The 24,901-nt window shown below is 50.4% G+C and overlaps 12 protein-coding genes across 12 annotated transcripts; 7 read left to right on the forward strand and 5 right to left on the reverse strand.

Moving 5' to 3' along the window:
* Positions 1 to 27: 27 nt before the first annotated feature.
* Z519_00827 (uncharacterized protein) lies at positions 28 to 573 on the forward strand (the record flags this gene model as incomplete). Its single annotated transcript, XM_016758584.1, has 1 exon — positions 28 to 573. One exon carries the CDS (start codon positions 28 to 30, stop codon positions 571 to 573), a length of 546 nt encoding a protein of 181 aa, XP_016625833.1.
* An 848-nt stretch (positions 574 to 1,421) lies between these two features.
* Positions 1,422 to 2,070, forward strand: Z519_00828 (uncharacterized protein; the record flags this gene model as incomplete). Its single annotated transcript, XM_016758585.1, has 2 exons — positions 1,422 to 1,703; positions 1,729 to 2,070. 2 exons carry the CDS (start codon positions 1,422 to 1,424, stop codon positions 2,068 to 2,070), a joined length of 624 nt encoding a protein of 207 aa, XP_016625834.1.
* Positions 2,071 to 2,585: 515 nt separating this feature from the next.
* Z519_00829 (uncharacterized protein) lies at positions 2,586 to 3,101 on the reverse strand (the record flags this gene model as incomplete). Its single annotated transcript, XM_016758586.1, has 2 exons — positions 2,586 to 2,804; positions 2,865 to 3,101. 2 exons carry the CDS (start codon positions 3,099 to 3,101, stop codon positions 2,586 to 2,588), a joined length of 456 nt encoding a protein of 151 aa, XP_016625835.1.
* Positions 3,102 to 4,529: 1,428 nt separating this feature from the next.
* Positions 4,530 to 4,787, forward strand: Z519_00830 (uncharacterized protein; the record flags this gene model as incomplete). The annotated part of the gene is made up of 1 exon (XM_016758587.1): positions 4,530 to 4,787. The coding sequence occupies one exon, from the start codon at positions 4,530 to 4,532 to the stop codon at positions 4,785 to 4,787; it is 258 nt and encodes an 85-aa protein (XP_016625836.1).
* Positions 4,788 to 4,923: 136 nt separating this feature from the next.
* On the reverse strand, positions 4,924 to 6,957 carry Z519_00831 (uncharacterized protein; the record flags this gene model as incomplete). The annotated part of the gene is made up of 5 exons (XM_016758588.1): positions 4,924 to 5,605; positions 5,654 to 5,726; positions 5,776 to 6,651; positions 6,711 to 6,791; positions 6,840 to 6,957. The coding sequence occupies 5 exons, from the start codon at positions 6,955 to 6,957 to the stop codon at positions 4,924 to 4,926; spliced, it is 1,830 nt and encodes a 609-aa protein (XP_016625837.1).
* A 553-nt stretch (positions 6,958 to 7,510) lies between these two features.
* Positions 7,511 to 7,999, reverse strand: Z519_00832 (uncharacterized protein; the record flags this gene model as incomplete). Its single annotated transcript, XM_016758589.1, has 1 exon — positions 7,511 to 7,999. The coding sequence occupies one exon, from the start codon at positions 7,997 to 7,999 to the stop codon at positions 7,511 to 7,513; it is 489 nt and encodes a 162-aa protein (XP_016625838.1).
* Positions 8,000 to 9,601: 1,602 nt separating this feature from the next.
* Positions 9,602 to 10,226, forward strand: Z519_00833 (uncharacterized protein; the record flags this gene model as incomplete). The annotated part of the gene is made up of 2 exons (XM_016758590.1): positions 9,602 to 9,854; positions 10,051 to 10,226. 2 exons carry the CDS (start codon positions 9,602 to 9,604, stop codon positions 10,224 to 10,226), a joined length of 429 nt encoding a protein of 142 aa, XP_016625839.1.
* A 696-nt stretch (positions 10,227 to 10,922) lies between these two features.
* On the forward strand, positions 10,923 to 11,689 carry Z519_00834 (uncharacterized protein; the record flags this gene model as incomplete). The annotated part of the gene is made up of 2 exons (XM_016758591.1): positions 10,923 to 11,232; positions 11,286 to 11,689. 2 exons carry the CDS (start codon positions 10,923 to 10,925, stop codon positions 11,687 to 11,689), a joined length of 714 nt encoding a protein of 237 aa, XP_016625840.1.
* Positions 11,690 to 13,386: 1,697 nt separating this feature from the next.
* Positions 13,387 to 13,836, forward strand: Z519_00835 (uncharacterized protein; the record flags this gene model as incomplete). Its single annotated transcript, XM_016758592.1, has 1 exon — positions 13,387 to 13,836. The coding sequence occupies one exon, from the start codon at positions 13,387 to 13,389 to the stop codon at positions 13,834 to 13,836; it is 450 nt and encodes a 149-aa protein (XP_016625841.1).
* Positions 13,837 to 14,878: 1,042 nt separating this feature from the next.
* Z519_00836 (uncharacterized protein) lies at positions 14,879 to 17,880 on the reverse strand (the record flags this gene model as incomplete). The annotated part of the gene is made up of 4 exons (XM_016758593.1): positions 14,879 to 17,112; positions 17,181 to 17,440; positions 17,529 to 17,735; positions 17,801 to 17,880. The coding sequence occupies 4 exons, from the start codon at positions 17,878 to 17,880 to the stop codon at positions 14,879 to 14,881; spliced, it is 2,781 nt and encodes a 926-aa protein (XP_016625842.1).
* A 534-nt stretch (positions 17,881 to 18,414) lies between these two features.
* Z519_00837 (uncharacterized protein) lies at positions 18,415 to 20,520 on the forward strand (the record flags this gene model as incomplete). Its single annotated transcript, XM_016758594.1, has 3 exons — positions 18,415 to 18,645; positions 18,708 to 18,854; positions 18,901 to 20,520. 3 exons carry the CDS (start codon positions 18,415 to 18,417, stop codon positions 20,518 to 20,520), a joined length of 1,998 nt encoding a protein of 665 aa, XP_016625843.1.
* A 1,563-nt stretch (positions 20,521 to 22,083) lies between these two features.
* Z519_00838 (uncharacterized protein) lies at positions 22,084 to 23,908 on the reverse strand (the record flags this gene model as incomplete). The annotated part of the gene is made up of 3 exons (XM_016758595.1): positions 22,084 to 23,462; positions 23,523 to 23,587; positions 23,646 to 23,908. The coding sequence occupies 3 exons, from the start codon at positions 23,906 to 23,908 to the stop codon at positions 22,084 to 22,086; spliced, it is 1,707 nt and encodes a 568-aa protein (XP_016625844.1).
* Between the last annotated feature and the right edge of the window lie 993 nt (positions 23,909 to 24,901).

Here is a 24,901-nt window from a genome sequence, read left to right on the forward strand (position 1 = left end):
CTACCGTGCAAGGTATCGATTGTCAAGATGGCGATAGAGGCAAATGGTTCAAACTTCCTTTCTCAAATTGCCGCTCTCACTGAAAAAGTAACCCAACTGGAACGCCGGCTCCAAGAACAGGAAGACATCGAAGCCGTCAGACTCCTGATCGACCACTACACCGCCCTTCACGACTTGGCTTTTCAAGACCCCAAGGCGCTCCAACAGTGGGAGGACCTGTTCGCCGAAGACGCACACGTCAAATACGCCTTTGGAGAACACTTTGGGCGCAAAGGACTAGGGGCGTGGGCTTGGGGGCCCGAAGTCTCACAGTACGATCAATGCCACCTGCAGAGCAGCAATTTCGACATCAGTTTCAGCAAGGACAGACAGCTTGCGTACGTTAGGTCAAATGGCATCACCCACTGGCTCTACAAGCGGGACGAGCTGGACAAGCATTTCGATGCTGGTGCTGTGTACCGGTGGACAATGAGACGCGAATCGGATGGAAAATGGGCTATTTGGAAGATAGATCTGTACTGTGCGTGGATGACCGGTGAAGACCGCAACGGCGTGAGTGGCACGAACAAATGAACCAGGTACGAAGCATTCATCTGTTCACTCTGGCGGTCGCGGTTTCAGGTCAAGGTCATGCAAGCATATTCTGCCCCGGAATCTCCCAAAAACTCATAGAACCTTTACTTTTCTAGGCCACAAGAGCAACTACGCGTTGACATTTTTGCAACGCTGTAAAGGTTTCCGATTTGGCGTTTTGTCATTCTTTCTTTCCTTTTTTTTTGGCTCGATCATAGAGTCTGGAGAGGCCATCGCGCTTCACAAACCCCGAGGAATCCCGCGCTCAAGGAGAAGCTCCTCTCCGGCTCATTGGACAATCTTCTATGGTTCGGCGATCTCGAACTCCGTGGACCGAAGGATCCGTCCGGCTCAGTACGCCGGACTCTACATGTAGGCGCGAGGCAATTCGACCTCAAATGCGAAACCACGTTGACCCTGGGTAATTATTAGAGCCTTGTCATGGGCACCATCTGAGGGTTCCCGTTAATGAATACTTTGGACTCCGTTCGCATGGTTGGCATATTTTGTTAATGGAGACATTTTAAATTGAACTAGCCGGAGATGGTGGATGTTCTCCACTTCGTGCCTTACTTCTTCTTCGCCCCCCTATTCTTCAGCCTTGCTCACTCTACACAGTCTCAGTCTGCACTAATGTTGATGCGGGTGGGAACTCAAGAAGCCCTCGCAAGAGCATGGAGCGTAATATGACCAACAGAGAAACCTGCATTCCGAGACCCACGTCGAACCACCTCGTACCCCGTTCAGTTTTGCGTCAACCTACAAGCCTGTCTCTCCATATGTACAGCACTATTCATGGCTATAGCTCCTTTTGCGATAGATGTCTTCTCCTGGTTGTGCGCGTCCAAATGAACCTGATGTATGTCGTGATCGACAGTAATATCCGCAGCGCGGACGGCTACCGCATCGTCAAAGATCTCAGCCAACTCCTCCAGCACGATGCCTTTCGTTTCGGGTACGAAGAAGTAAATCCACACCCGGTCACAGGCGGTGATGGAGATGAAAAGCTGAGGAGTCTTGGGTTAGAGATCAACAATACCAGAGTAGCAAGCAAGTGGCTGCAAGCTTACCAGGAAAAATCTCCAGTGGATGTGGGTAAAGGCCGTCGGAACAACCTGAAGATAGACCAAGTTTGTCAATGCATTAGCAGTATAGGCGACGATGCTGCCCTTCACGGAGATGGCTGGGAAAGATCTCGCTGACAATGACGAAGACACAAACGTCACCGCATGTTGCGTGGCAGGCCTGAAACAAGAACAACATAGCAGCACCATTAGCTCGGCCCACCCTATTCGTGCCTGCTGTGCCGTAGAACGCGATCATGGCAGTCTCGACAGTGGCACACGTCATGCACCCAGTCAGACCAATGAACAACAGAGTCCGTCAGCCAAGGTGATCTGCGAGGCTGGATCCAATATCATTGAAAATGGAGAGAGTAATGTATCCAGCTTGGAAACACAGTTAGGTGCAGACATCGTAACCGAGATTGTTCCATAGGGTTGAGCCCTGATTCCATTCGTCAGCCTGTGAATGAAGAGACCAAAATATCTGGTAGGATTCACATAATTGTTGATTGCCAAGTTCCCTGTGCTCTGAGAAAGAAATACCAGGGTGATGACGATAAGCACCCGTCGCAGTACGGAGGGCTTGCTGTAGAACTGCTTCCAAGAAGCATCGCTGCTCAGGTCAAACTCCGCTTGTTTCTCCATCTGGAAGAATTCGGCTGGGGCAAAATCCTCCTGATCGTCTCAGTCATGCTGACTCAACGTAACCTTCAGCGAGGCATCTTTTCGTCCTTCCATGAGGAGGTGGCGAGGTGACTCGGGTACAAAGATGTAGCCGATGGTAACCATTAATAGAAATATCGTTCCAGCGCAATTAGGACACGTCACTGGATTGTATCAGACACATTGAAAAATGCTACTCCAAAGGAAGCCGAGACAGCAAAGCCCAATGAGCAAACTGCTCCATTCAATCCAACATAAAGTCCACGGAGAGCGGCTGGGGCAAGCTCAGCCAAGCTCAGCGTAGTAAACGGCCATGACGGTCATAAACGCGAAACCGCTGGCGTCTGTGAAGAAACGAAGAGCGATGAACATTCCCACGTTCTGAGACGCGGATATAATGGCTGAGTTGATTGTACTGAGGATACCGGTGTAGATTGACGATCGTTTGCGTCCAGTCTTGTCTGCGAGATAGCCGCTGATGATAATGTCCAACACACCGTCAGCCTGATTTTCGTCCCAACATCAGAATCACGAAATTCTGGGGGATCCGCTCGCTGTATTTACCTGGAACGCCCCGGTAGTTGCTCCTATCAAGGCAGGCGCTTTCGCCGTAGCGTTGCCATCCGCATCAATTAGACACATATATGACAAGAACGACGCTTTGGTCAGGGTCCTGCCAGTGATGCCGGCAAAATACCCGAATACGAATGAACCGAGTGAAAGAAGGAAGCAAGTGAAGAAGTTGAGCAGGTTGAAAGCCTGCTTGCTGCTCGTGATAATTCCAGCTTCAACAGCTATCATTATTTCAGTGAGCTCTTGGTGTTGGATGAGAGCCTGGAGGGAGAAACGAGGTGACTGGCTTGTGTGATCCAAATACAGCCATAGCTGAGGCACGAACCGATGCCTTAAGAGTCTCGACCTTCAATCCAACTCTCTAGTCTGGTCTGAAGCAGAAGGCTGTATCTGGGGTCCGAGATCCCTGGACCCTGGAACATGGCTCCAATACCCGGCGTGAGAATGCCATATTGTTCATGTCTCCATCACGCCCACTTCTCCAGAAGTTAGAACCCTGGAGTGTCAAAACTCCGCATTCGGTATTCTGGAAAGTGTGGCCTGCAAAAGGAGACCTCATGGTGTCGAGAATACCCAATTCTTCGCAGGGAGAGCGTCCTCCCATAAGAGTCGAGCCTCTGGAACCATTGAATGGATAATCCCAGAAGGAGACAGCGCACTATTTCTGGCTGGTAGTACCAAGTTAGGCCGAATTGCTGGCTGATTGACTTCCCAGAAAACAGCACCCGCTCACTATCCGGCCTCAGTGATTAGGAATTTGTAATCGATGAATGGAGGTCTTGGGGTGTTTGCCCGTCCGTGTGATTATAGCCTGAGTTTGAACCCTATCCTTCTAAATTCAGGGCCCCCTAACACCAAAGAACAGCCAAAAGTTGAAGTGGCGGACTCTGCAGTCGCGCCAAAAGGCTGAGGCAAAGTGCCCCCAAGTCATCTTCGGATCGGGTTCCTTGGAAATACAGAGCCTTTCATCAGCGATGTCAGTCTTGAGGCCACTTATGACCTGATTTCCAAGTATGGGATTAGCCATCTCGATTCAGCGCAGCATTATGGGGAAAGCGAAAGGCGTCTGGGAAAGACCAAGGCCGGGGAAAGGCTCTCTATTGACACGAAATGGTTGATGGGATGGAGTCCAAGAACGGGGACCAAGCACGGTATTATTGCCGGTGTAAGGGAGAGTGTGAGGAAAATCGGCTGTGTAGTAAGTCAAAACTGTGATTCTATACTCTCCCTACGCGTTTCTCTCTTTGTAGATAGAAGACTCTGAGTCCCGAGCTCCAAACAGACTATCACATGCGTCTCCTCAGGTTGACGTGTTCTACCTTCACTGCCCCGATGCTAGCGTCGCCGTGGAAGATACGCTGGCAGGCGTGAATGAAGCATATGAACTTGGCTTGTTCAAGCGCTTCGGGCTTTCCAACTACCCAACAGAAGAAGTGGTCAAGATCTTCGGCCACAGTAAAGCTCAGGGTTGTATCCTCCCCACCGTCTTTCAAGGCAACTACGCTCCTGTTGCCCGCAAGTTAGAGAGCCTCCTCCTACCCACTCTTTCGAAAATTCGGCATATCCTTCTACGCTTACTCACCCCTGGCCGGAGGGTTGTTGATGAAGACGAAGGGACGGATCACGGAGGGATCCGGCCGCTTCAACACTAACCACATGGGCGGAATGTACGACCAAATGTACCTCAAAGAGTCGTATCTAAATACTCTGGCCGATTGGGAGGATATTGCACGAGGGCCAGGCTGTTCTCGCGCAGAACTGGCCTATCGCTGGGTTGGCAATCGTGGCGCTCTCGAGGCAGAGTTCGGTGACGGTATCGTCATTGGTGCCGGCAAGTTCGAGCAGATCGGACCGACTCTTCACGGTCTGCAGAAAGGAAGACTGAAAGATACCGTTTCCAAGAGAATTGACTAGCTTTGGGAGAAGGTTAAGCACGAGACTCCTGTGGACGCATTTGCCAAGTAGGATGAAGTCAATCGAAGTGTATGACGAGCCTTCTAGATACCTTTGCACAGAATATAAATAGCTTTCGGCCAACTCTTAGAGCTTTCTATCTGACTGGACCGTTGGGCTCGTTGCCCTTGCGTGACAAAATTGTTCGTAATACATGTATCAGGGCATCTACGGGACGATCAAGGAGTCCCATGCTCCTCCATGCGATGAATCTGTCTGGTCTGATGAGAATGCACCCGTCTTCTTCAACCTCTCGCACCTTCTTCCACTCGAAGTACATGTCTTCATAATCCTGCCTGAATCCGATTGAATAGGCAGCAATTGGAATTCCAAGAGCTTTGCTTGCCTTGGTTGCTGCCTGCTTCCATGGCTCTCCGCCAATACCGGTCAGGACGGTGAATTTTCCCTTACCAGCCAGGTCGAGCAATGGGGTGGGCTTCTCAGGAATAGCCCTATTTAGCCAGACGTGAGGAAGACGCGATCCCGGGTACGTGGACTTTGTATGGTCGAGAACGGGATCTCCCCTGAACGATGGCATTGGTCCTTGATCGACTGTGTAGACCGCCGATGATTGATATCGTTGATTCATCTCGATACCCACTCCTTGAAACTCGAACCTTGTTCCGTGGATTCCATTGACAAACGCTTTCCGACGGTCTCGGCCTGCTGCTGTGGCAGCAGAAAGCTCTCCAAATTCTGCTACCCGTGTAGCAGCATCGGGAGCTAGAATACCCGCAGCTTTCCAGAGAGGGAGGTGATCAAGGTAGCCTTGAAATGCTCTGTATCACATCAGAAAGATATCTTCCGGGGTTGAGGTCAATATATACCGGTCAACAATAGCTTCGCCCACAGGCTGCCGTTCCTTGTCATATGAATCCAGCAACTCCGGTCCGGCAAGATCTTAGGAGAGGTTAGCCTGATAAAGGAATCACACAATGTCAGCACCCACCTTTCAGAACGTAGGCGATCTTCCAGGCAAGATTATATGCATCTTGGATACAGGTATTAGAACCTAGGCCGTTGGAAGGTGGATGTCTATGGACTGCATCACCGAGGCAGAACACATTCCCCTTCGAATACTTTTCGGCAACGATATCGTTGATCATCCACTTGCTGATGTTCAAGATTTTGAATTCGATAGAATCATCGCCGATTATTTGTTTGATTCGCTTCATCCACTGCTCTTCGGTGGGCGGGGGATCAGGTTGATATCCTTGCACTGGAAACATGATGAAGACCCATTCATGCCAGGGTTTCACCATGCGAGGAAATCCAACCCAGGCAAAGTCAGGATGGTCGACATCGTGCTGATAACACCAGTGCAAGTTTCCCTTTCGGTACTGGACATGCTTGCTAAGGTCAGCCTTGACGAGTACGTTCCATGCGAGACCTCCTCCAGGCTTTTGCTTGAGAGGCAACCCAAGTTGCGTGATGATTTTGCTTCGTGCACCATCTGCACCAAAGAGGTATCTGCATCGTATTGTGTAGAAAGAGTTAAAGACGAGGTCTTTTACCAAGACGTCGACGAAACCGTCCTTGGCATGGTCCTTAAAACTGACAAATTCGGTGTTGAAGCGACATATAAATCCGCTCGTCGTTGCCTTGCGCACGAGGATAGGTTCCAGCTGAGTCTGTGGGAGATCAACCGGGTCACAAGGACTGCATTCCTTGTATTTTGCTTCCAATGCTGGACCGTTTCCCCATGAGTAGAGTCGTGCGTACTCCTCTCCGGCCATGCTATAACCCCACCGGGTATGCATCATGCTATCCTTTGGGCTGGCCAGCTTGCGGCATTCATCCTCCAGATCAATGTCGCGTAGACATTCTAGATCGACAGCGTCAGACTCGTAGACATAATTGACTTCAAGTTGGGGAAGCAAGTACCTAGCGCTGCCATATTCGTAATATGGGCTCGCGGCGTTTCTGCTGTTGTGGATGCCGCTCCAATAATGATTCCTTTGATCCCTGGCCAATGTCAGTTTGACTGCTTCAAGGCTGCCTCTGACCCTTTACCATATGATCCAAGAAAAGAAGCAATAGAACCTCCGGAAGGTCCAGTGCCCACTACGACAACTTCAGTTTCAAAGTCCGGCCGGGACGAATCCCTGTCGAGGGATCTTTCGTTCGCCATGCCTGTAGAGACAATGTGACTCTCGAAATATTTGCTGTTTGTGTGCTCGTTGAGGTGAGTAACGGGGGCATGTTTGCTTTATCCATCACAAAATATTCGACGATATCGTCGTCCCAGACACCGGTTCTCCGCTACAGGATTAGCAACGACTATGCGAAAGCTCTGTAGGTGGGAAGTATGGAACGGGTTTGACGGCCTGTCCCACGGCATTGGCGAGTGCCGTGCATTGTTGTGAGAGTAATCCCGGAACTTAAAGCGAGCACCCATATGCGACCGTGTTTGGCCCGCGCGCATCTTTCCGCAGTTTGACATTACCAGGCGAGCAAGCTAGACACTGTTGAACGCTACCAGCGTGCGGCTTGGGCTGAGACCGAGTATTTTCTTAGCCGATCTGGAAAAACACCAGCATTTGTGATGGAAATGAGAAACTCACCAAACCTCTTTCGAGGGCCGCGTCAAGCAGTATGCGAAACCTACCGTACACATGGAACAAATTGGGAAATCTATGTTCCAAAAATATGTTTAATCTCGTCAAGACGTATGGTAACGACTACTATGGCCATCTTTTATTGCCCAGCTGAGAGATAAATGCCCCTGCGTCTCCGCTTTCTATGCTCTTCTCACTCAAAACCTTTAAGACAAAATCGACCGATTCTCGAGTATTCAGCGGCTTGGTGTAACTCGGTTTATATTTATTGAACTTTCGGCCTTGTTCTTTGCACTTTTGCAGCTCCGGAGCGCTTCCTGCGATGACGCATCCTGATGTCAGCGTCTGGGGATTTCGATTTGAGGGACCAAAAGGGACGAAACCTTGCAATGTGGGCATACCAAACTTGTGCCATGGCCGCACGAGATAGAGTGTTTGCGACAAATCTCCCTCCACATGCTGGACTGGTGCATTTGATCCTCGGACATCGTCGTCGGAGTCGACGGCACCTGGGCTGACGGCCATAAACAGAATACCCTCTTTCTTGTACGAGGCACTGAACTTCCCCATCATTATGTTCATGGCAGCCTTGCTTATTGAGTAAGGCACAGCCATATCCATATCCAGCTCGTTAGTACTCCCAAGGTCACCCATGCAACTTGACAATGCGATAACCTTTTGGAAACTCTTTTCGTACCAGGGCAATTGAATGCTGCAGTCGCGTTGATGGTCCCGATGACATTGATATTGAAACAATCGTACAAGTCCTTGTAGAATACTTCCGCCAAGTCATAGCTATCGTCAAAAAGGATAGAGTCAGCGCTTCTTCTGAGATTGTATGCTCGTCGGGGGGATTCTGCCATACTAATCTTCCAAGGTTCGAAAAGCGGTGGGCTTTGCTATTAAGCCAGCATTGTTTAACTTCCACACCTTTTCCGTCAGTAATCTGCTCGGTTTCCTTTGCTGCTTTCTGAGAAACAGTTAGTCACTTTACACCCAACTTCGTGTCTAATAGCGAAGGTTAAAGAAAGTTGTAGGTAGCAGACATACTAGTAAAGCGTTGCGATCCGTAACGTCAGCCTCAATCACATGGATATTTTGAACACCATGGTCTGCAAGTTTTGCCTCTGTCTCTTTCTTCCCCAGCACCAAGCAACAATGACGTTTTCCGGACACTCTGAGAGTTTGCAGACGAATTCATACTAGTTCGTGCATACAGTGGTTAGTCCGCGGTTTGATAGAATACGTCAAGAGAGCCTCATACCCCTATACCTCGATCTGCTCCGGTGATCGCATAGCGAGGCATTTTGCTCACGAGATATTGCTGCGCCTTATACCGAGGACGAGATGAGGTCGCTTCGTAATCTGACAGCAGAGTTCGATAATAGTGGACGGGAGTGTTCAGGCCCGTCCGAAATCTCGCACCAAAGACAAGGGTTCGCATAAGCCAGTCCGTGCGCAAACACACGCCTCCTAATACTGAAAAATGGGATAGGTAGAGCGACCCGCAACAAGGAATGGACGCTTCAGTTGCTCCGGCATAAAAGCCGTATCAGCATTCGGAAGGCCGGTGGACGATAACGTCGTGATTGTTCGGGTATCTCCCAGACATCGTCCGAGATTCTGGGACCAATACTCCAAGCCGTGGTTGTTGGCTAGCCATCTAACATAGTGGTCAACCAGGAGGTAGGCTCCTTTCACCTATCTCCTCCCACATGACAAACCTCACGGTGGGACAAACATTAACAATGAGATATACCCGAAGAGCTCCATAAGCAGTAGGTACTGCTCATCCCCCCCAAGACTTGATATTGCGCTGACAAACTCGCTGTGCGGGCTATTGCATCAGTTAGAGGGCAAAGCGAATATATGTCGCTGGCAATGCTGCATGTTTCAGAATTTGTCCATCTCTCCAGGCGGAGGCAAACGTAACATCCAGGAAAATGCCATCATACGTCGTGACCGGAGCTAGTCGAGGGATTGGAGTAAGCGAGTTCTTTAGTTGCAGTTCTACTGAAAATGTTGAGCACAGAGTCAGTATGGTTTCATCCAGTATCTCTCTCAGGACCCAGACAATGTTGTGGTGGCCTAGTCCGAGACAAGGTCGCGACAGACCGAAAGATTCAAGAGGATAGCTTAACAAATGTTACAATCCTTTAAGCTGATATTACCGACCGTCGTGCTTTGATCGCCGCGCGAGATGTTGTCGGATCCATGATGGGTGGCTCGCTCGACTACCTGATCAACAATGCAGCTTATGTGTCCCACCTTACGACGGGGAAATTTCTCGATGAGTTCGAAAGCGACCCGACACTGCTAGACGATGACATAAAGACAGCGTTCATCACAAACGTCGTCAGAGTCATCAACACCACCAATGTCCTCCTACCCTTGATCAAAAAGAGCCATATCAAGAAAGTAGTGGGGCTGAGTTCTGGAATGGGGGATCTGGACTTTGTCAATGAGCTTGGTATCTGAGAATCAGCACCATACAGCATGAGCAAGGCGGCAGTCAACATTGTGGTTGACAAGTATAGTGCTCGATATAAGGAATACGGAATCCTGTTCATTGCCATTTCTCCCGCGGTGGTTGATACGGCGGCTGCTGCAGGTGAGGAGCTTTCCAAGATTCATTCATTCAATGACTGATAGTTAACCCTCTCAAGTGCCTGGGATAGAAGGGCTTGTTAAGAAGTTTTTGAAAGCGGCACCTAACTTTCCGGGTCCAATGACACCCCTTGAGTCTGTCGAACAAGTGCTAAGTGTGGTGAACGCGAAAAGTGTGGAAAATGGTGATGGAGGAGCCATTATATCCCTCCGTGGGGGCAAGACATGGTTCTAAGGCACATTGAGACGTAGCTGTGATAGCGTGAATGTGAAACCAACCAGAATTTCCGCAAGCTCTCGACAAGCCCTTCGACGAGACTGTTCTGCCACCGTCCTTTAGTAAATTAGTGGTGAATCCTAACTTCCTGTCGCGGTCGCGGTCGTGGTCTGGTGACTCTCGAGGAGCGTAGTCGCTCTTTCGAATGATATGAAAGAAGTTTCATGCGCATATCCAACATTCTGGTGTTGTATTTGTGAGCTGTAGAAGCCCTTCCACAATTGCACCAGACCCAATCGTCAGTCTTTGCGCATTTGATTGAAATAAAATGCGAGCATTAGCATAGTCCCTTAGTTCCGCGAGGTTTGTAAACATGTTCCTGGTGTGAACCCAGACTCGAGACGGCGACAATGGCATGCGCCAGCTAATCATATGTAGTATTCCCTGAAGGTGAGGTGGAGCACGTCTCTGAAGGGTGTTACTATTGGTAAGATAGTCGGGGCTCTCCAACACCGCATACGGTGTTTCTGGCAATTCCGGATTCCACAACGGCTACCCCGAACACCGCGCATAGACCAAACCAAATTTGCATAGTATATGTACCATGAGAACTCTTTGTGTGCATTCCCGCCGACGACTTGCTACGACATCTTTCAACACCTCCCTTGTTCCGTTGTTCTCCGCGAGAAAGACTTTTCTGAAGCGCAAGCAACCATGGCGAAAGGACTTGGCCACCCTGAGTTTCAACCGTTTAGACCATACGATTTCAAAGCGGCAAATGAGGACTATATGAAAAATGTCTTCTCCAAGCCAAACATGACTGTGGGAGCAAAGTCTCGCGTTGGCATAATCACATGTTGTGATGCAAGATGCAGTCCAGACCAGTTTTTCCGCTTTGGCGAAAACGAGGCCTTTGTCATTCGCAATGGAGGTGGAAGAACTGCAACCATGGATGTTCTTCGGACAATTGCCAGTATCGAAGTACTAAGTGACATCAAAGAGTTGAAGGTCATTCATCACACAGGTATGCAGTGTATGAATGACAGATCAAGGAACGCTTCGCTCATGTCGACACAGATTGCGGCGCTTTAGCATGCTCCGACGACTGGATCCGGTCAATGATATCGAAAAACGACCCTACCATGAAAGACGGACCATTCCTGGCGGGATCGAAACAGTGGGCGGAGGCGTTGACCTACTACGCATTTTCGTGGGAAGAGGGGGAAACGGAAAGAGAAGTGTTGGAAAGAAGCGTGGTAGAGGATGTCCAATTTTTGAGGAGCCACCCCTTGATTAAGCCGTCGATCCCAATCACAGGTTGGATCTTCAATCAAGAGAACGGTGCGGTGGAAGAGGTCGACTGCGGGCTGCAAGATGGACGCAATCCTCACCAGATTGAACTGCTCAAAGAGCAGCTTTCCAAGACTTTGAATGGAGAGATGAAAGGCGTCATTGCAAGTATCGGCAAGACCGCCCACTGATAGACGGTATAAGACGCAGGTGCTCCTTCACCCGTATAATTGGCTCTCTGCTGCATTGCTTTCTGGGGCATTTGTGATATCCGCGGCCTTTTTCTGTCAGCAACAATGAAAAATCACTGCGGGATAGTTTGTACCGTCGTCACGGAGCATCTTTATTCCTTCTTCCTCTGAATGAACTTGTAGGCAGTCTAGCTTGTCTTTGCATGAACGTTCGGACTCTGGTCGGAATGCTGTAATGGTCAGCTGAGAAACCGGTCTCCATACAGCTTCATTGTTGCCCGACCTGTTGGTTGGAATCTTGAAATCAGTGGATATAGAACCCCAAAACACGCGCTCAGGTCTCTTTGCCTGCTCAGACAGACTCTCGCCTAGATTTTGGGGTAATAAGCTCCGCAAACAAGACCACGACATATGGTGAAGTGGTGTTCTAATTGCACAGACCAGCCATTCTGCTAGAAGAGGGTCTGGCAGAACCGATATTCTGGATCACCAATGATTCGCGCGTCAGGATCCCATTTCCCCCTCTTTCAAGCCTTTCGACGATCCGCGCTCCTCTCGAGAAGTCCCACAGCAACACATTCCTAGGGATCCTCATTCCAATCATCAAGGATGCGCCCAGCACGTTCATAACTCTTGTTCATCATCAAAGCGCGTGCATAAGAAGCATCTGGACGACTGTAGAACGCGACAGTTGAGGCTAGGGCCACCACTGGTTCTCTCGGACGAAGAAAGGATGTTGATGTACGTATCGAACCATGGAACACCTTAATCCCCACAGCGAAGAGGCATTATGCTGAAGAAATTTAAGCATGAGCTCGGCTACAGAATGACTGCATGGTGTTTGTGCACAGCTCACAAGCAGCCTTAAGCAGCAGGAAATCAAATCGACAGCAACACGTGCTGCACGTGGCACCGCGTGGATACTGGTATAAAGCGGCAAGCTGCAAAGTTTCGAAATATCTCCCATCCACGTCGTTTGACTTCATCACCTCAATTGCTTCAACTCGGCCCTGGTTTTCCATCACTAAAGCGTCGATGTTGCTCGGTGAGAAGTCCCAGCAGGGTAACAATGATCAGTCTAACCACATCCACAACTTGAACGACTGTTCTTCCCTCTCTATCTGATGTCTCCAGCTTCCTGCAAATAGCCCAAGAACACTCTGCGTGAGTTAGAAAGAGGACGGGAGAGCTCGATCAAGCAAAATGTGATTTAATATCTGGAAACGCACGCATCGCCTTCAATCTATGATGAACATTCGAAAGCTTTCACATAAGAACCATCCATTGGTCTGGGGTACAAGATGTGAGACTCATGGGGGTTGAGTTCGCAGCTTCTACGCTGGAAGTGAGAAGAAGCTATCTGATGGACAGAATATCTAGCTCGTCTTTCATTTCGGCATCCCTGACTTGGATTCTGTCCTCCTTTTGAAAGCGGTGAGTTGGAATCATCACAAGGTCAAATCGGCACAGTCAACATTTGCTTTTTGCGTGATTCCGCCCTGTCTGCAAGGTCGTCTATGAAACAAGCAACTCGTCTTTCTTTTCACCAGTCCAGGCTGACAGAAATCTCGTTGTCTTGTCTCTCGAAAATCCTTCACCAAGGCTGCATATCTACCTGATTTCGCCTAACCAAGAAATCCGAGAGACGACCAACCGCTCTTTACTCGGATCTAGCTCATCTCAGCCTTGCCAAAGACATGGACCCCCGCAAGGAACAAGAAGCTGGTCGACAGCGCATGAGAGACCTATTTGAGCAGAGAGAAATAGACCGTGGTAGCCTCAGACGCAAACGTATATTCAAGACTCCTGAAGAAGAGGCCAAGCAGGCAAAATTGAGACTCACTCCCAACGCGCAAGCCAGAACACAGCGAGAGCTGACGGCAACCCGTGGACCAGCCCCTCTATTCAATGAGAATATCTGGAGCGGTGAGAGACGCGGGCCTTCCCATAGAGAAATACGTTCAGTTAGTCCCCGAACTCGTGTGGATGAAGAGGAGGAACGTGCTATAGGCAACGACAAGGGTGACGTGAAGAAGAGCTCCGTCAGCGACGGCCAGGCCAGGAGGTCGGGATCATCGTATAACGGGAAAATGAACAGCAATAAATCCCATCACTCTGGACCGGCCGACAAAAAGAAGTCTTCTTGAGCCTTTTCTCTGCTGGTAAGTGATTCTGAGCGCACGTGGACTCTGACTTTTAACACTCCCTCTCTGATTCTAAAGCTAACGACCGACCTTTCCAAAGTTACCACCGAACAGCCGTACAGACGTCTTCAAATGAACGTCTCGATGTCTATTGTTCCAGTCGTCAAAGACGGAATGCTAGCTTCCTCTTGGAACATGCCTCGCGTCTGGGGGCTGGGGTGGCGGGAAATCAATTTCACATACACACTACATGAGTCCAGCTTGCGCATAAAAATATTGTCCCCCCGGATGCGACATTCAGGAATCAGGATATTCGGCGATCGATCGTCGTATCAGACCCAACCAAATGTAGGGTTATCCAAGGTACTGCTTACCAGCCATGGGTCGTCGGAAGCCGAGGGTCACTCACGGCGGTGACTCTCTCTCTCTAGAGGAAGCACGGCCCAGGACGAAGTGGACTTGACAGAGGGGAAAATGGTCTTGAATCGTTTCATTTGAAAAGAGTTGGTTGCCGTTCGCCGTTTGGGCTTTTCTGAAATAGAAGGGCTTTCAAACGCATTTAAAAAGAATTCCTGGAACTATTCTATCTCATTCTCATCAAGCTCCTTTTTTGTGTACATTTGTTCCTTCCCCTTTTGTTTCGAATTCATCCTTGAGACCCCTGAAAGCACTGGAGTGGGCAATGCTGTCAGGCCGCTCGATGAGACCATACCCATGGCGTTGCCGGAACGAAACCCTTGCCAGGGCTTCCATGATGACTGATATCATCCACCTAGAACGACGACAGAGAAAAGCCTGTGAACAAACTCCAACCATGGATGTGCCATCCCAAGGGGTATCCAGCGATCCACCCGCCAGGCCGATGACCATATCCGTTTGACCCTTGATACCCGCCAGCCCACGCCAAACAGTTGTTCTGATGGTAGAAAACACACAATGAGAAATAATATGAGGTCCCCATACTGGCCTTTCTCCATGACCATGCGTCCACCATATTATTCCCCCAAGCGGAGGCATGCTTGGAAAACTTGGACCTGCTCAGCCTCTAGTCTCCATCTTCATCCTCGCCCTCACGTCCCCTCTTCGATCCCCTCTTCTCATCCTTCTGACCCTCCTCAATCATCTTGAGAAGGTCGCTGACATAATCCCTCAGTGTCCGACTCACACTCAACACATGAAAGAGTCCGTGCCTATGAGCCGCAAATAATTGCTCATTCAACCCGACCCCATCCTTCTCAAAGGGTTGGCCATGTCTGCTGGCATATCGCGCCAAATTCCGTAGAATCATAACGCTCATCCAGGGTATCCCGCAGGGATGGCCGGTTTGATCCGTCGTTGTGTAGTGCCATTCATGCGTCACCTGGATGGGGTCTGGATCCTTGATGTCTTGCGCCAAGTGGTGGATGATTTTGGACTGTTCGCTTGCCGCCTGGGGAATGTGCATTTTGAAATGAGGACCAATCTCGTTGCTCTTTGTTAGTGCAGATTGTCGTCCGCAACCTGTCCACCGACACATCCACGTTTCACCAGATTTTGGCATAAAGCGCCCTTCGGGCGTCTTCTCGATCTTCAGATGGTCTATCATAATGTGATTCCATAGAGTTTCACGTTTTGTATGCCAAACAGGACATATATTTCGCGGATGGACTTGGCCATTCTGGTCCTGCACATCCGGGCGAGTCATATCCCACAGGCATTTAAAAAGAGGTCGACCTTGAAGATCGACTAGAATCCTCCGGGCCTTGATCCCCTTGATGATGAATCTTGGGGTTGGACCATTAATCACCTGGGCCTGGGCGGAGACGAAGGTGTTTGACACATTCTTGATGAAGTCGGCCGCAGGAACGGGATTGTTCTGCGCAAATTTGCCTTGATATGCTTGCCAAATGGCGATTTGGGTGATGTCGTCGGTCGGAGACTCTTCAAAGCAACAGCGTAGCCACCTTGATGAGCGTTCAGGCTCCACAAATTGCAGAAGATGTGCATGCACTTCGGGTGGAATGACTGGGATTGCGGCTGGAATTGGGGCCACTTTAGGCGCCGGTTTCGCCGCGACGGGTTCTTCGTGCTTGATTGACTGGTAAAGGAGAAGACTCGTGAGGCGCGAAATGATATTTGGTAAAAGATGGAAAGAATTAGCGAGTAGTTCCGTATTGTTCTCGGGAATCGCTGTGTATTCGTAGAGAAAATCGAGCGTAGTTTCGAGAAGTTCGGTGTCGTCAAGGAGGGTGAATGAAAACAATCGTTCGACAGTTGAAAGAGGCACATCAGTGAGACGATGTGCATCAGGCATTTCGAGGCCAATTCTGTTGATTGACCTCAAGGCTGAAATTAACATACTTCGGTCTTCGGACTCGAGGTATGGAAGAAGCGACTTGTACAACGGGTCTTCAGCTTTCATTTCCCAGTACCTGGTGACTTGCTCCGTGATTTCGAGAGCTGACTGCTTGAATTCGACAATTCTAGGTTGGTGTGGAAGTGAGAGGGCAATCGTGAGGAAGTCTTTGAAGAGGGGGAATTTTTGGATAAAAACCGCATTCTCCTCAAGGATCACCATGTTGCGGAGGACGAGGACAGCTTCCTTCAACTTCTCCAATCTCTCTGAAAACTCGGCCGATTCCAAGTCCTTATCCGAGACCTTTGGAGTGACAGCTTGTATGCGTTGAAGCAAGTTTGATGTTCCAAAGGCTGCATTTAGAGTGTTGATGGGTTGGCCTTCATCATCTTCATCGTAGCTGATCTCCCATTTGACATCACAGATCAGTTGGGTGATCTCCAGCGCCTTCTCTAGCAGACCTTCTGCGAGGAAGGGAAATCCTTCGAATTTGTACTTATCGCCGCGCTCGAATGACACCTTGACCAAATGGTGTAAAGCAAAGTCCTGCTCTTCCTGAATCCCTGATCGCAAACCTAAAAGGCACCTTAAGTAGATATTCGGGCCACTCATAGCCGTCGGAATGGACGATTTGAGGAACTGCTGCGGTTCGGGCGGGGATCGAGGCATGCTTGCGGCTTTGAGATGGGCCTTGCGAGCGTAGTACAAAGTGTCATTTCCAGGAGTGTGAACTTGTCGGAGGGTCAATGCGACTGGTTGTCGTGGCTCGTATTTATCAAACCAGTCGTAACTTGGGGTGCGCGGGTCATTTGAGGTGTTTGTGTAAGGCGGTTGCGAGGGTGGCGGCACAGAGGGAGAGTCGGCTGCGCGGACATTGCGACTGCGCGGAGGCGCCGTGTCTGGCTGGAACATCTGCGTGCGCTTGGGGTCTTGTCTCAATTGGCCTAGAGTAGTCGCGTTAATGAAGGTGAAGGTAGAAAGATTTTGGTGAGACGGTGGTGAGAAGACATACGCGTGGGATATCTGCTTGCGCTTCCTTGCTCTTCGGGTTCGGTCTTTTCGCGCTTGGGCGTCACCTGCACGTCGTCTTCAGCGGACTCTGCCCCTGCTCCCCCAGCGTCCGCCATCGCAGACTCGATCGCCCCTCGATAGCTAGGTGGAGGATAGTTTTCGCGCGTCCGGGTTCGCAGGTCGCCGCCTTTTGCACTGACGTCCTCAAGGATGTCTCTTGGCGGCGGCTCTTCCCCCCAAAATGTGGCGATTTCGTACGCCCTGTTCACAAAGCAAAGTCACGGGAGTGTCAGTGAAGAGTGCACACAAGGAAAAGAGGACGTGTTTGGTGTCACTTTTGGTCACTCACGCTAGATTCTTGTAATATACCGTTTTGAGTTGAAATGTCATGACGGCCTCGTGGGTTTTGCCAAAGCCAAACTCCTTGACGAGGGTCCTCCATTGCATTCGTTCTGAAGACACGGCATCATATCCGCCTCTTTCCATGACCAATCTATATAGCTTGTGCAAGGAGATGGGCCGGCCACTAACTTTGCCCTCGCGGTCGAAGGGGGTCCTGTTGCAAGGATGGTTCTGTCAGCCTGCGTACCGTATGGCTTGTAGTCGCGCAGGAATACGCACCCTCGTTGCTCGTGAAATGCGGCAACATCATTGAGAAACTCTTCCTCACTCTCGATCATCCTACCGGGCGGGGTGGCCATCTTGGTCTTCGCTGGTCGAGCGCACTCGGGTTGAAATATCACCGGGAAATATCTGCTGGATCGGTCTCGGTCATGGCGGCGCCGTGGCGTCAACGAGGGAAGCAAAGGCAGTGGCCAAGGGAGGCGGGGACAGAGGATTGAGGTGAATTGGAAGCGATGTCAAGAATTTCAACGAAGTGATGCTGGTGCACTGTGCTTTGCAGTTTGCAGTTGAGCAGTTGAGGCGCATTCACTCTTCCGCCCTTCACTTTTCTCGGCTCCCGCCGCTCGGATCATCATTCCCGAACTGGCTGCCGCAGTCACTAACCAAAGTGGTACGTACCGAGTACGCGGCGAGGACGGTACTGGGTACTTGGTACCTGAATTCCCAACCTTGAAACTCTCATCGTCCTCGCTTCCATCATACTCGAACCACTATCCCACACTGCTCAAGGCCATGTTCTTGGCCATCTCTATATCTCTGCTGGCTCAAGTTACCACCTCCCGCATCTTTCGTGGTAATGTCCTGCTGTAGTTCTGCTGAGTTATGCCGCAATGCCTTCTCAAGGATCTCAAATACTGTCTCAATTATCTCCCTTGTGCCTTCCTTTGCTCAAATTTTCTTATGCTACGGTGTCTAATGAAAGTATCGCTCCTATACCATGGATCCATCTCTCCAGCAAGGATGCTCTCTTTGCCATCTTTGAAACCAGCCCTATTCAACTCGAAGACGGTCGGGCTGAGGAGAGGCAAAAGTTCAAAGTCTTACAAGATCCTGAAGTCATGGTACAGGGAACCGCTTCAGAATCGCTCTTTGGTCATTGCGGACAATGCTCATCAGCTTACAGGAAGAATTGGACCTCAATGCGCTGTCGGTCGAGGCCCATCGTGCCCTAATTCAAGCACCGGCCGCTACAGCTGTCAATGTCCCTCACGTCGCCATCATTGTCAAAGTGCCTATGATCGCCATCAAATATCCCATGGCCAATGGACAGGTGACAAACACCCATACCAAAGCCTTCATTGCTCACCAGTCTCCAGATCCGACGTTTCCAGATTCGCTTCTCCAAAAACGAAGACTATTATGAAGCTATGAAAATGCTTTCGCGGGCTAATGTGCCTACTGTCGAAGCCGGTACCTTTCCAGATCATAAGCCACAAGCAGCCCCAAGACCAGCTGCACCCAGCCTAGTAGCACCCAGTGACTCTGCCTCCCAGGTTGGATTGTCAATAATGGGGCCGAGGAACTACGATGACATGTCCGCACTCTCGCTGTCTCGACCGGCAGCAGCTGCTCAATCTGCAATGCCTCCGCCACAGATGTTTCTAGCACCTGCACAACCAGCACAATGTCCTTCGCGTGTACGGCCACTAGCTGATGGGGACTCGCGTTCAGCTTATGTGTCAGACCTCGGACCTAGATATCCCAAATCTAACATTTCACTCAGTACCGCCACGACTCTTGTTCCTGAGAAACAGCAGCCGAGATTCCGTGCCACACAACCCCGACCAAGGCCCGAGGATGGTGTTGACGTCCACAGCCGGCAATCGACCAGAGTGTGTCAGCAACACCTCGGGTTTCAAGCGCCTCGGGGCGAAACAGGCCTAGGACTTCGTGGAGGGCAATTGGTACCGCAGACAACAATAGCTGAAGTCAATGATCAGAGCTGCTCCATGCCTTCAGGTGGGGATGCCGATTCTGCTAGCGAAAAAGGGAGAAAGTATCGACAGCCTACGAGTGTGGAAGCGAACAACTCAGAACCTACAACCACCGCAACCGCAAAGGGTAGGGGAAAGCGAGGTGTTGCGAACAAGGCAGCAAAGACTCCAGCAGTCAAAAGGCCACGAACTGCCGCAACACGTAAGAAGACCGCCACAAAGAAATCTCAAGAAGACAAGCGAGTGCCAACCGTGGATGAATTGCTTCAACAACCGGGATACAGTTTGCTCCCAGACGGCGCGATCACTAAGCCCCGAAGCTTTTCGCGTGCACAAAATAACCTAGCGGAATCCGACCAGACAAAGGGCCTGGAGATTGCCGAAACAGAGTACGATGTGGACCAGCCTCCAGCCCAGGGTAGCGCTTGCCTCGGGGGTACAGCAACTAGGCACATAACTCGCTCTGCATCTCGAGTTCTCTCAAGTGTTCCAATACAACGCGCCGCAGGGGACGACAGACATGTCTACAAGACTGCACCTCCGCCGTGCACGCCGGCAGACCAGACCATTACCAACGCTCTAACTCCAGCATCGCCAGTAGCTCAGGCGCATACTACTGCCGCCCTTGCTCAACCTATGTGTCTTTCGCACTCAGGAGAGCCAGAAGCTACGCCAGATTCGCAAGCACAAACTCCACCGCTTCCTGTAACCGACGACGTCCTCCTTGGCCTTGCTCAAAAGTGCCTTTCTGCAGACCCGGCCTTCGACCTCTGCTCCGCCCGCTCCCGCCTCGAGGCCTGGCTCAGCCTACCCGAGCCAACACAAGCGACGGCACTGAGGACCTATTTCTGTGAGTTAATTATGACGGATGGGTTCAGCCAATTGTGCAGGAGCGTCGACCTGTTTTGGGAGGGCGCCATTTTAGAGGGGAGGATGATGACGATGACAACGGCAGCGACGGAACTCAGTGCAGGGATCGAAGCAGACCAAGAAGATGTTTAATTTTTTTTTTAAAAAAAAAAAACAAAAAAACAAAAAAAAAACCGTACAGCAGAATTGGCCGCATGCCGGGGAAACGAAGACAAACGGGAGCACTCAAAACCAAAAACCAAAAAAAAGGAAAGTGAGCATCACCCAGGAACCGCGGCCATACATGCATCCATGCACTCGCTAATCCACTCGAGAAAAGCGAGGATTTGACAATTTTCCAAAAGAAAGGACGTCAGAAAAAGGAATTTATTTGCCAGAAGAACTTGTGTCTGCGCGCAGAAGCAGCAACAACGGACGCAATGCAATGGCATTTGGTTTTTCAGATTGCTCTTCGCCTAAGACCTAGACATGGTCGCAAACATGGAGCTGGACCTGGGCGTGGTGGGCAGAGGACGTACGTGTTAGGGAATGATGTAGGTTTGAGCTTTTTGTGGGAAGAAAAGCAGTATTCCACTCAATGGTAATTACTTAGAATTACTTCGTACATATGCAGCAATAGCTACCTAAGGATGGATGGGGTTTTTCAATGTCTGATGTCTACCATGAGATAGATGACAGCAGTTATGCATGGAATTCAACCAAGATCATACGCTTCTTGCGAGTCGAGACATCCATGTTAAGAAGAGGAAGAGAAGCATGTCAATTCAGTGGACAGCGATCTATTCATGCTGACTCAATCAATTCCTCTCAAGCTATCATCTATCTGGGCAGTAGAGGAAGCGCTCCTCTACCATAATCTATTAACCTGCTCATGTTGATGCTCGTAGCACGGATCGTTTGTGTGGCGCACAAGGGAAACAGCGAGCGGGTCGCATCAGCCTTTGCTACGCTAAGTTACGGCAGTAAGGACAATGAAAGATGAGAGTGGTGGTGATGCCCAGTAACTCCTATTTCCTTTTGAGGCTTTCATCACCAGTCAAAACACCTGTAGCAGCACCAATAGCCTGCCCAAGTATTCGAGCCATGAAAAAGAAACCCAACATACACAGCACAGATACGCTAGGTCGGAGAGAACACAGCAACCAAGGAATACATTGCTTGAGAGCTGATTCGAGAAAAGCGAGAGCTTGCTGAAGAGAGAGATCAACAATCGTGAAAAGTCGGAGGTTTGAATGTGTCTGCATTTTTTGTCCCATTGAGGCGCCGCAGAAGTGGCTTTGCTCGTAGAGAGTCCCCTGCTCTGCAAGTTGACAAATACACAAGGCGTATTTGAAAAGTGGAAAGGAAAAGGGTGGTCGTGTCTGGACCAATGCGTGCACCAGCGACGTCGTCGTCTCCGCGCTGCAACGCTGAAGGTCGTCTTAAACAGAAAAGGAAAACGCCATGTGCGAGGTCCCTCCAACCAGGATGCTGTCACCAAAGCTATGACCCGGTACAGCACAATGATGCGCGCACAAAAGAACAGGTGAAAATTCTGGGGTATAGCTCGATAGGAGCTCAAAAAGTGAACATCGCTATCAGGTCGCGTCCAAACCTCATCTCATCCGACGCCCAAGATGATCCCTGAAAGACGATGAAACACCGTTCCGAACGCCGGGCTAAAACGCAATTGAAGTTGAAGAAGAAAGAACACCGCTAATATGACAGCATTCGGTGGTTGCGAGTACGCAAGACGTCAACCCCAGGTCTTGGTCCAGCAACAGGGGTATACTGCAGGCCTATGTCAAGGTCCATGTCGCTGTCCAAGTTTCTTCGGCCCATGGCAGTGGGACTGGAGTCAAGAGGTGAATGTTGGCCAAAGGCGAAGGTCTGGGCTCGAAGAAGTTTGGATCTTTGTTTCACTTTCCCGAGACCACGCTCGCAGTCAAGAACGTGTTCCTTTGCAGCCATTTCGACATAGTTCTGAGGGTAACATCGTGATCGATAATCCTTGAAAAAGGTGCTATAGCCACCATCTAGTATGTAGGCTTCGGGGTATGTGAGTGCCGGATAGCGATCAGCATTGACAGCCCGGTCTTTGTTGCGGATGTACTTGGCCATAAGAGGCGCTCGATGAGCAGAATATTCACAGTGGAAGATAAGGAGGGCTCTTGGGGTAGGCTCGACGTCGAAAAGCTGGGCCGACAGCTTTTCCTTGTCGTTGAAATTTACAGCACCTTCAATATGGCCGCCCTCATACTCGTACTCGAATCTGCAGTCAATAATAACTCTCTTCTCGTACAGATGATCAAAGTGACCGTCTAGAACTGAGACCATTGTCTCCTTTGTTATCCTAGGCAGGCAACCGGTTTCACCTTCCGGCGTGAAGTGGGGTAGCTGAGGAACATGAGGTGCCTCAACGTCCATGATTGAAGGCAATAGCGGGGGAGGGCTGAGTCGTTCTTTTTCTTGTCTCATTATGTCTTCCGGGTGCTCAAACATGCTCAGAGATCGTCGGAATTGCTTTCGGGGCCTCACAAGAGGATTGGAAGTTTTTCTCATGTGATTTCCGACAGGCGACCCATTGCGAGATGAATGTCCAGAACCAGAGAGACTTGGACGAGATCGAGGAGGAGCAAAGGCCGGCGCACCTAATCTTGGGGCCAACTTCTCCTGGCTGGGTGAGTCTGCAAATATCTCGGACAGTGACAGCGAGGAGGATGTTGCAGGTTTGCTCGAATAGCAGCCATTGCCGAATCTGAACGGTGGTAGCTGGCTTTCGGGCGCAGGTCTCTGGGACAGGCTGCCGGTGCTGAAGCCCTTAGCTCTGGTTAATGACGGCCGCAGAAAGCCTTGTTTCCGTCTGTCTTGAGGGAGGTTGATCTGGAATGACTCGGTAGGCGAATCACAAGACGGTGAAGGAATCGACAGTGACGAAGTATCAGTGGGCGTCAAGTCCGGTGTCGGTGACTGGAGCTGTATTGCCACTGTACAGAAGGGCATTTTGTGCGGCAGGGGTGAAATGTCCAAATCCATGTCCATCGTGTCATTAGGTGCGGGAGAGGAAGACGGTATAGGAGGTGTCGTGAGGTTTCCTTTTATTTTTGGCAACGTCAATTGGGAGATTCGTTCACCAACGACAACCCTGTACTCACTGTGGCCTTCTTGTGCAAAGAAGCTGTTGGGAAAGAGTGCCCTCCTAGGAGTAGGTAGTTGCGGACTGAGCACTAGTTAGCATTGAGGTGAATGGTTTCTGTTATGGCAGGCTGGATGCAGACCTCTGGTCAATGTGGAAATTCTGTGAAAGATCGGCAGCCAGGCTGGCGGTGGGTGAAGACCCCCGAACCGATTTGAGGCTGAAGTAGTCCGGTTTTGGTTTCTTCATTGACAGATCTCTGAAGTTGAAGCTGTTTGTGCCAAATGATTTGGCAGCCGCGAACGACGCAAAGGACGTAGGCCCGTCTGCTCTGTAGCCACCACCGCAATGTCCCATAAAAGTCGGAGGCTGCATTGCCGCCAACGGTGATGAAGCCTCAATCATGTCGCCGAATACGAAGACGTTGACTCAATTGCTTCCTCTTATATTCCCATTGACCAGCCACCCCTTCTAGAAAGGCCGTCGGTGAACGATACCACAAAAGGTTCTGTCCGTTCGGATCTCGTCCGGAAAAAAGTCGGTTACACAAGGACGTCGAGGTCGAAATCTCGGCGGAGATGGAAAGAATTCTAGTCGATCGGTGTCAACTGAGGCTTGGGCAGATCGAGACTGGTCTCTTCTAAGCAATCATACTGCTCAAGGTCCCGAGGGCTCGTGGGGGTGGTGGTCAACTGCCAGTCTGCCAGTGATGGTGAGGCGAAGGCGGTGGTAAAGATGCCAAAGCAAATGGAGAGATGGACCACCGAGCAGGAGCCTCTTCTCGCACTGACAGGAGACAGAAGACTGAGAAGAAGCGCCCTTTGACCTGCAGCTCGGTGGCTTGAAGAAGGAGGGGAGAAGGAGAGTTTTAAGGCCGGTGCAAAGTCAGGTCCTTGTTGTTGCTGGGCAGCATTGAAGTTGGAGAAGTGGGCGGGACGACGCCGGGAGCAGAATCAGCTTAGCTGGGGCTTCACTGGGCCTCTCGCTGGATTCACTGCAGTCTGCAAGGTACAGAGACCAAGCGCCCCAAGAGCCCCAAAGAGCCTAGAGACGCAACTGCGGGGCCTCGAATCCAGAAGACTGGTTGGCACCGAACAACCGCTTGGCTTTGTCACTGGCTTTTGGCGCTGGCACTTCCGCTGGCACTCCCACAAGCATTGACAGCCGCTGGAGGCGTCGGATGATCCCTACTGTGTATGGCTCGAATGGTCAAGTATGTTTTCTAGCTAGCTATGATTTACTGTTACCGGTCGAGATGCACGCACGCACATTTCACTCACACACAGACCAGCAGACCGGGAGAACAAGGTCCAGAGCGCGGTTCAATGTGACGAGTGACAAGTTCAGCTGTGCCCGCCCCGACGCCCGTCGAGTATTGCCCATTCCTGCTTAAGCTGC

This window comes from Cladophialophora bantiana (assembly GCF_000835475.1).
Source record: "Cladophialophora bantiana CBS 173.52 unplaced genomic scaffold supercont1.1, whole genome shotgun sequence".
NCBI classification, from domain to species: Eukaryota; Fungi; Ascomycota; class Eurotiomycetes; order Chaetothyriales; family Herpotrichiellaceae; genus Cladophialophora; species Cladophialophora bantiana.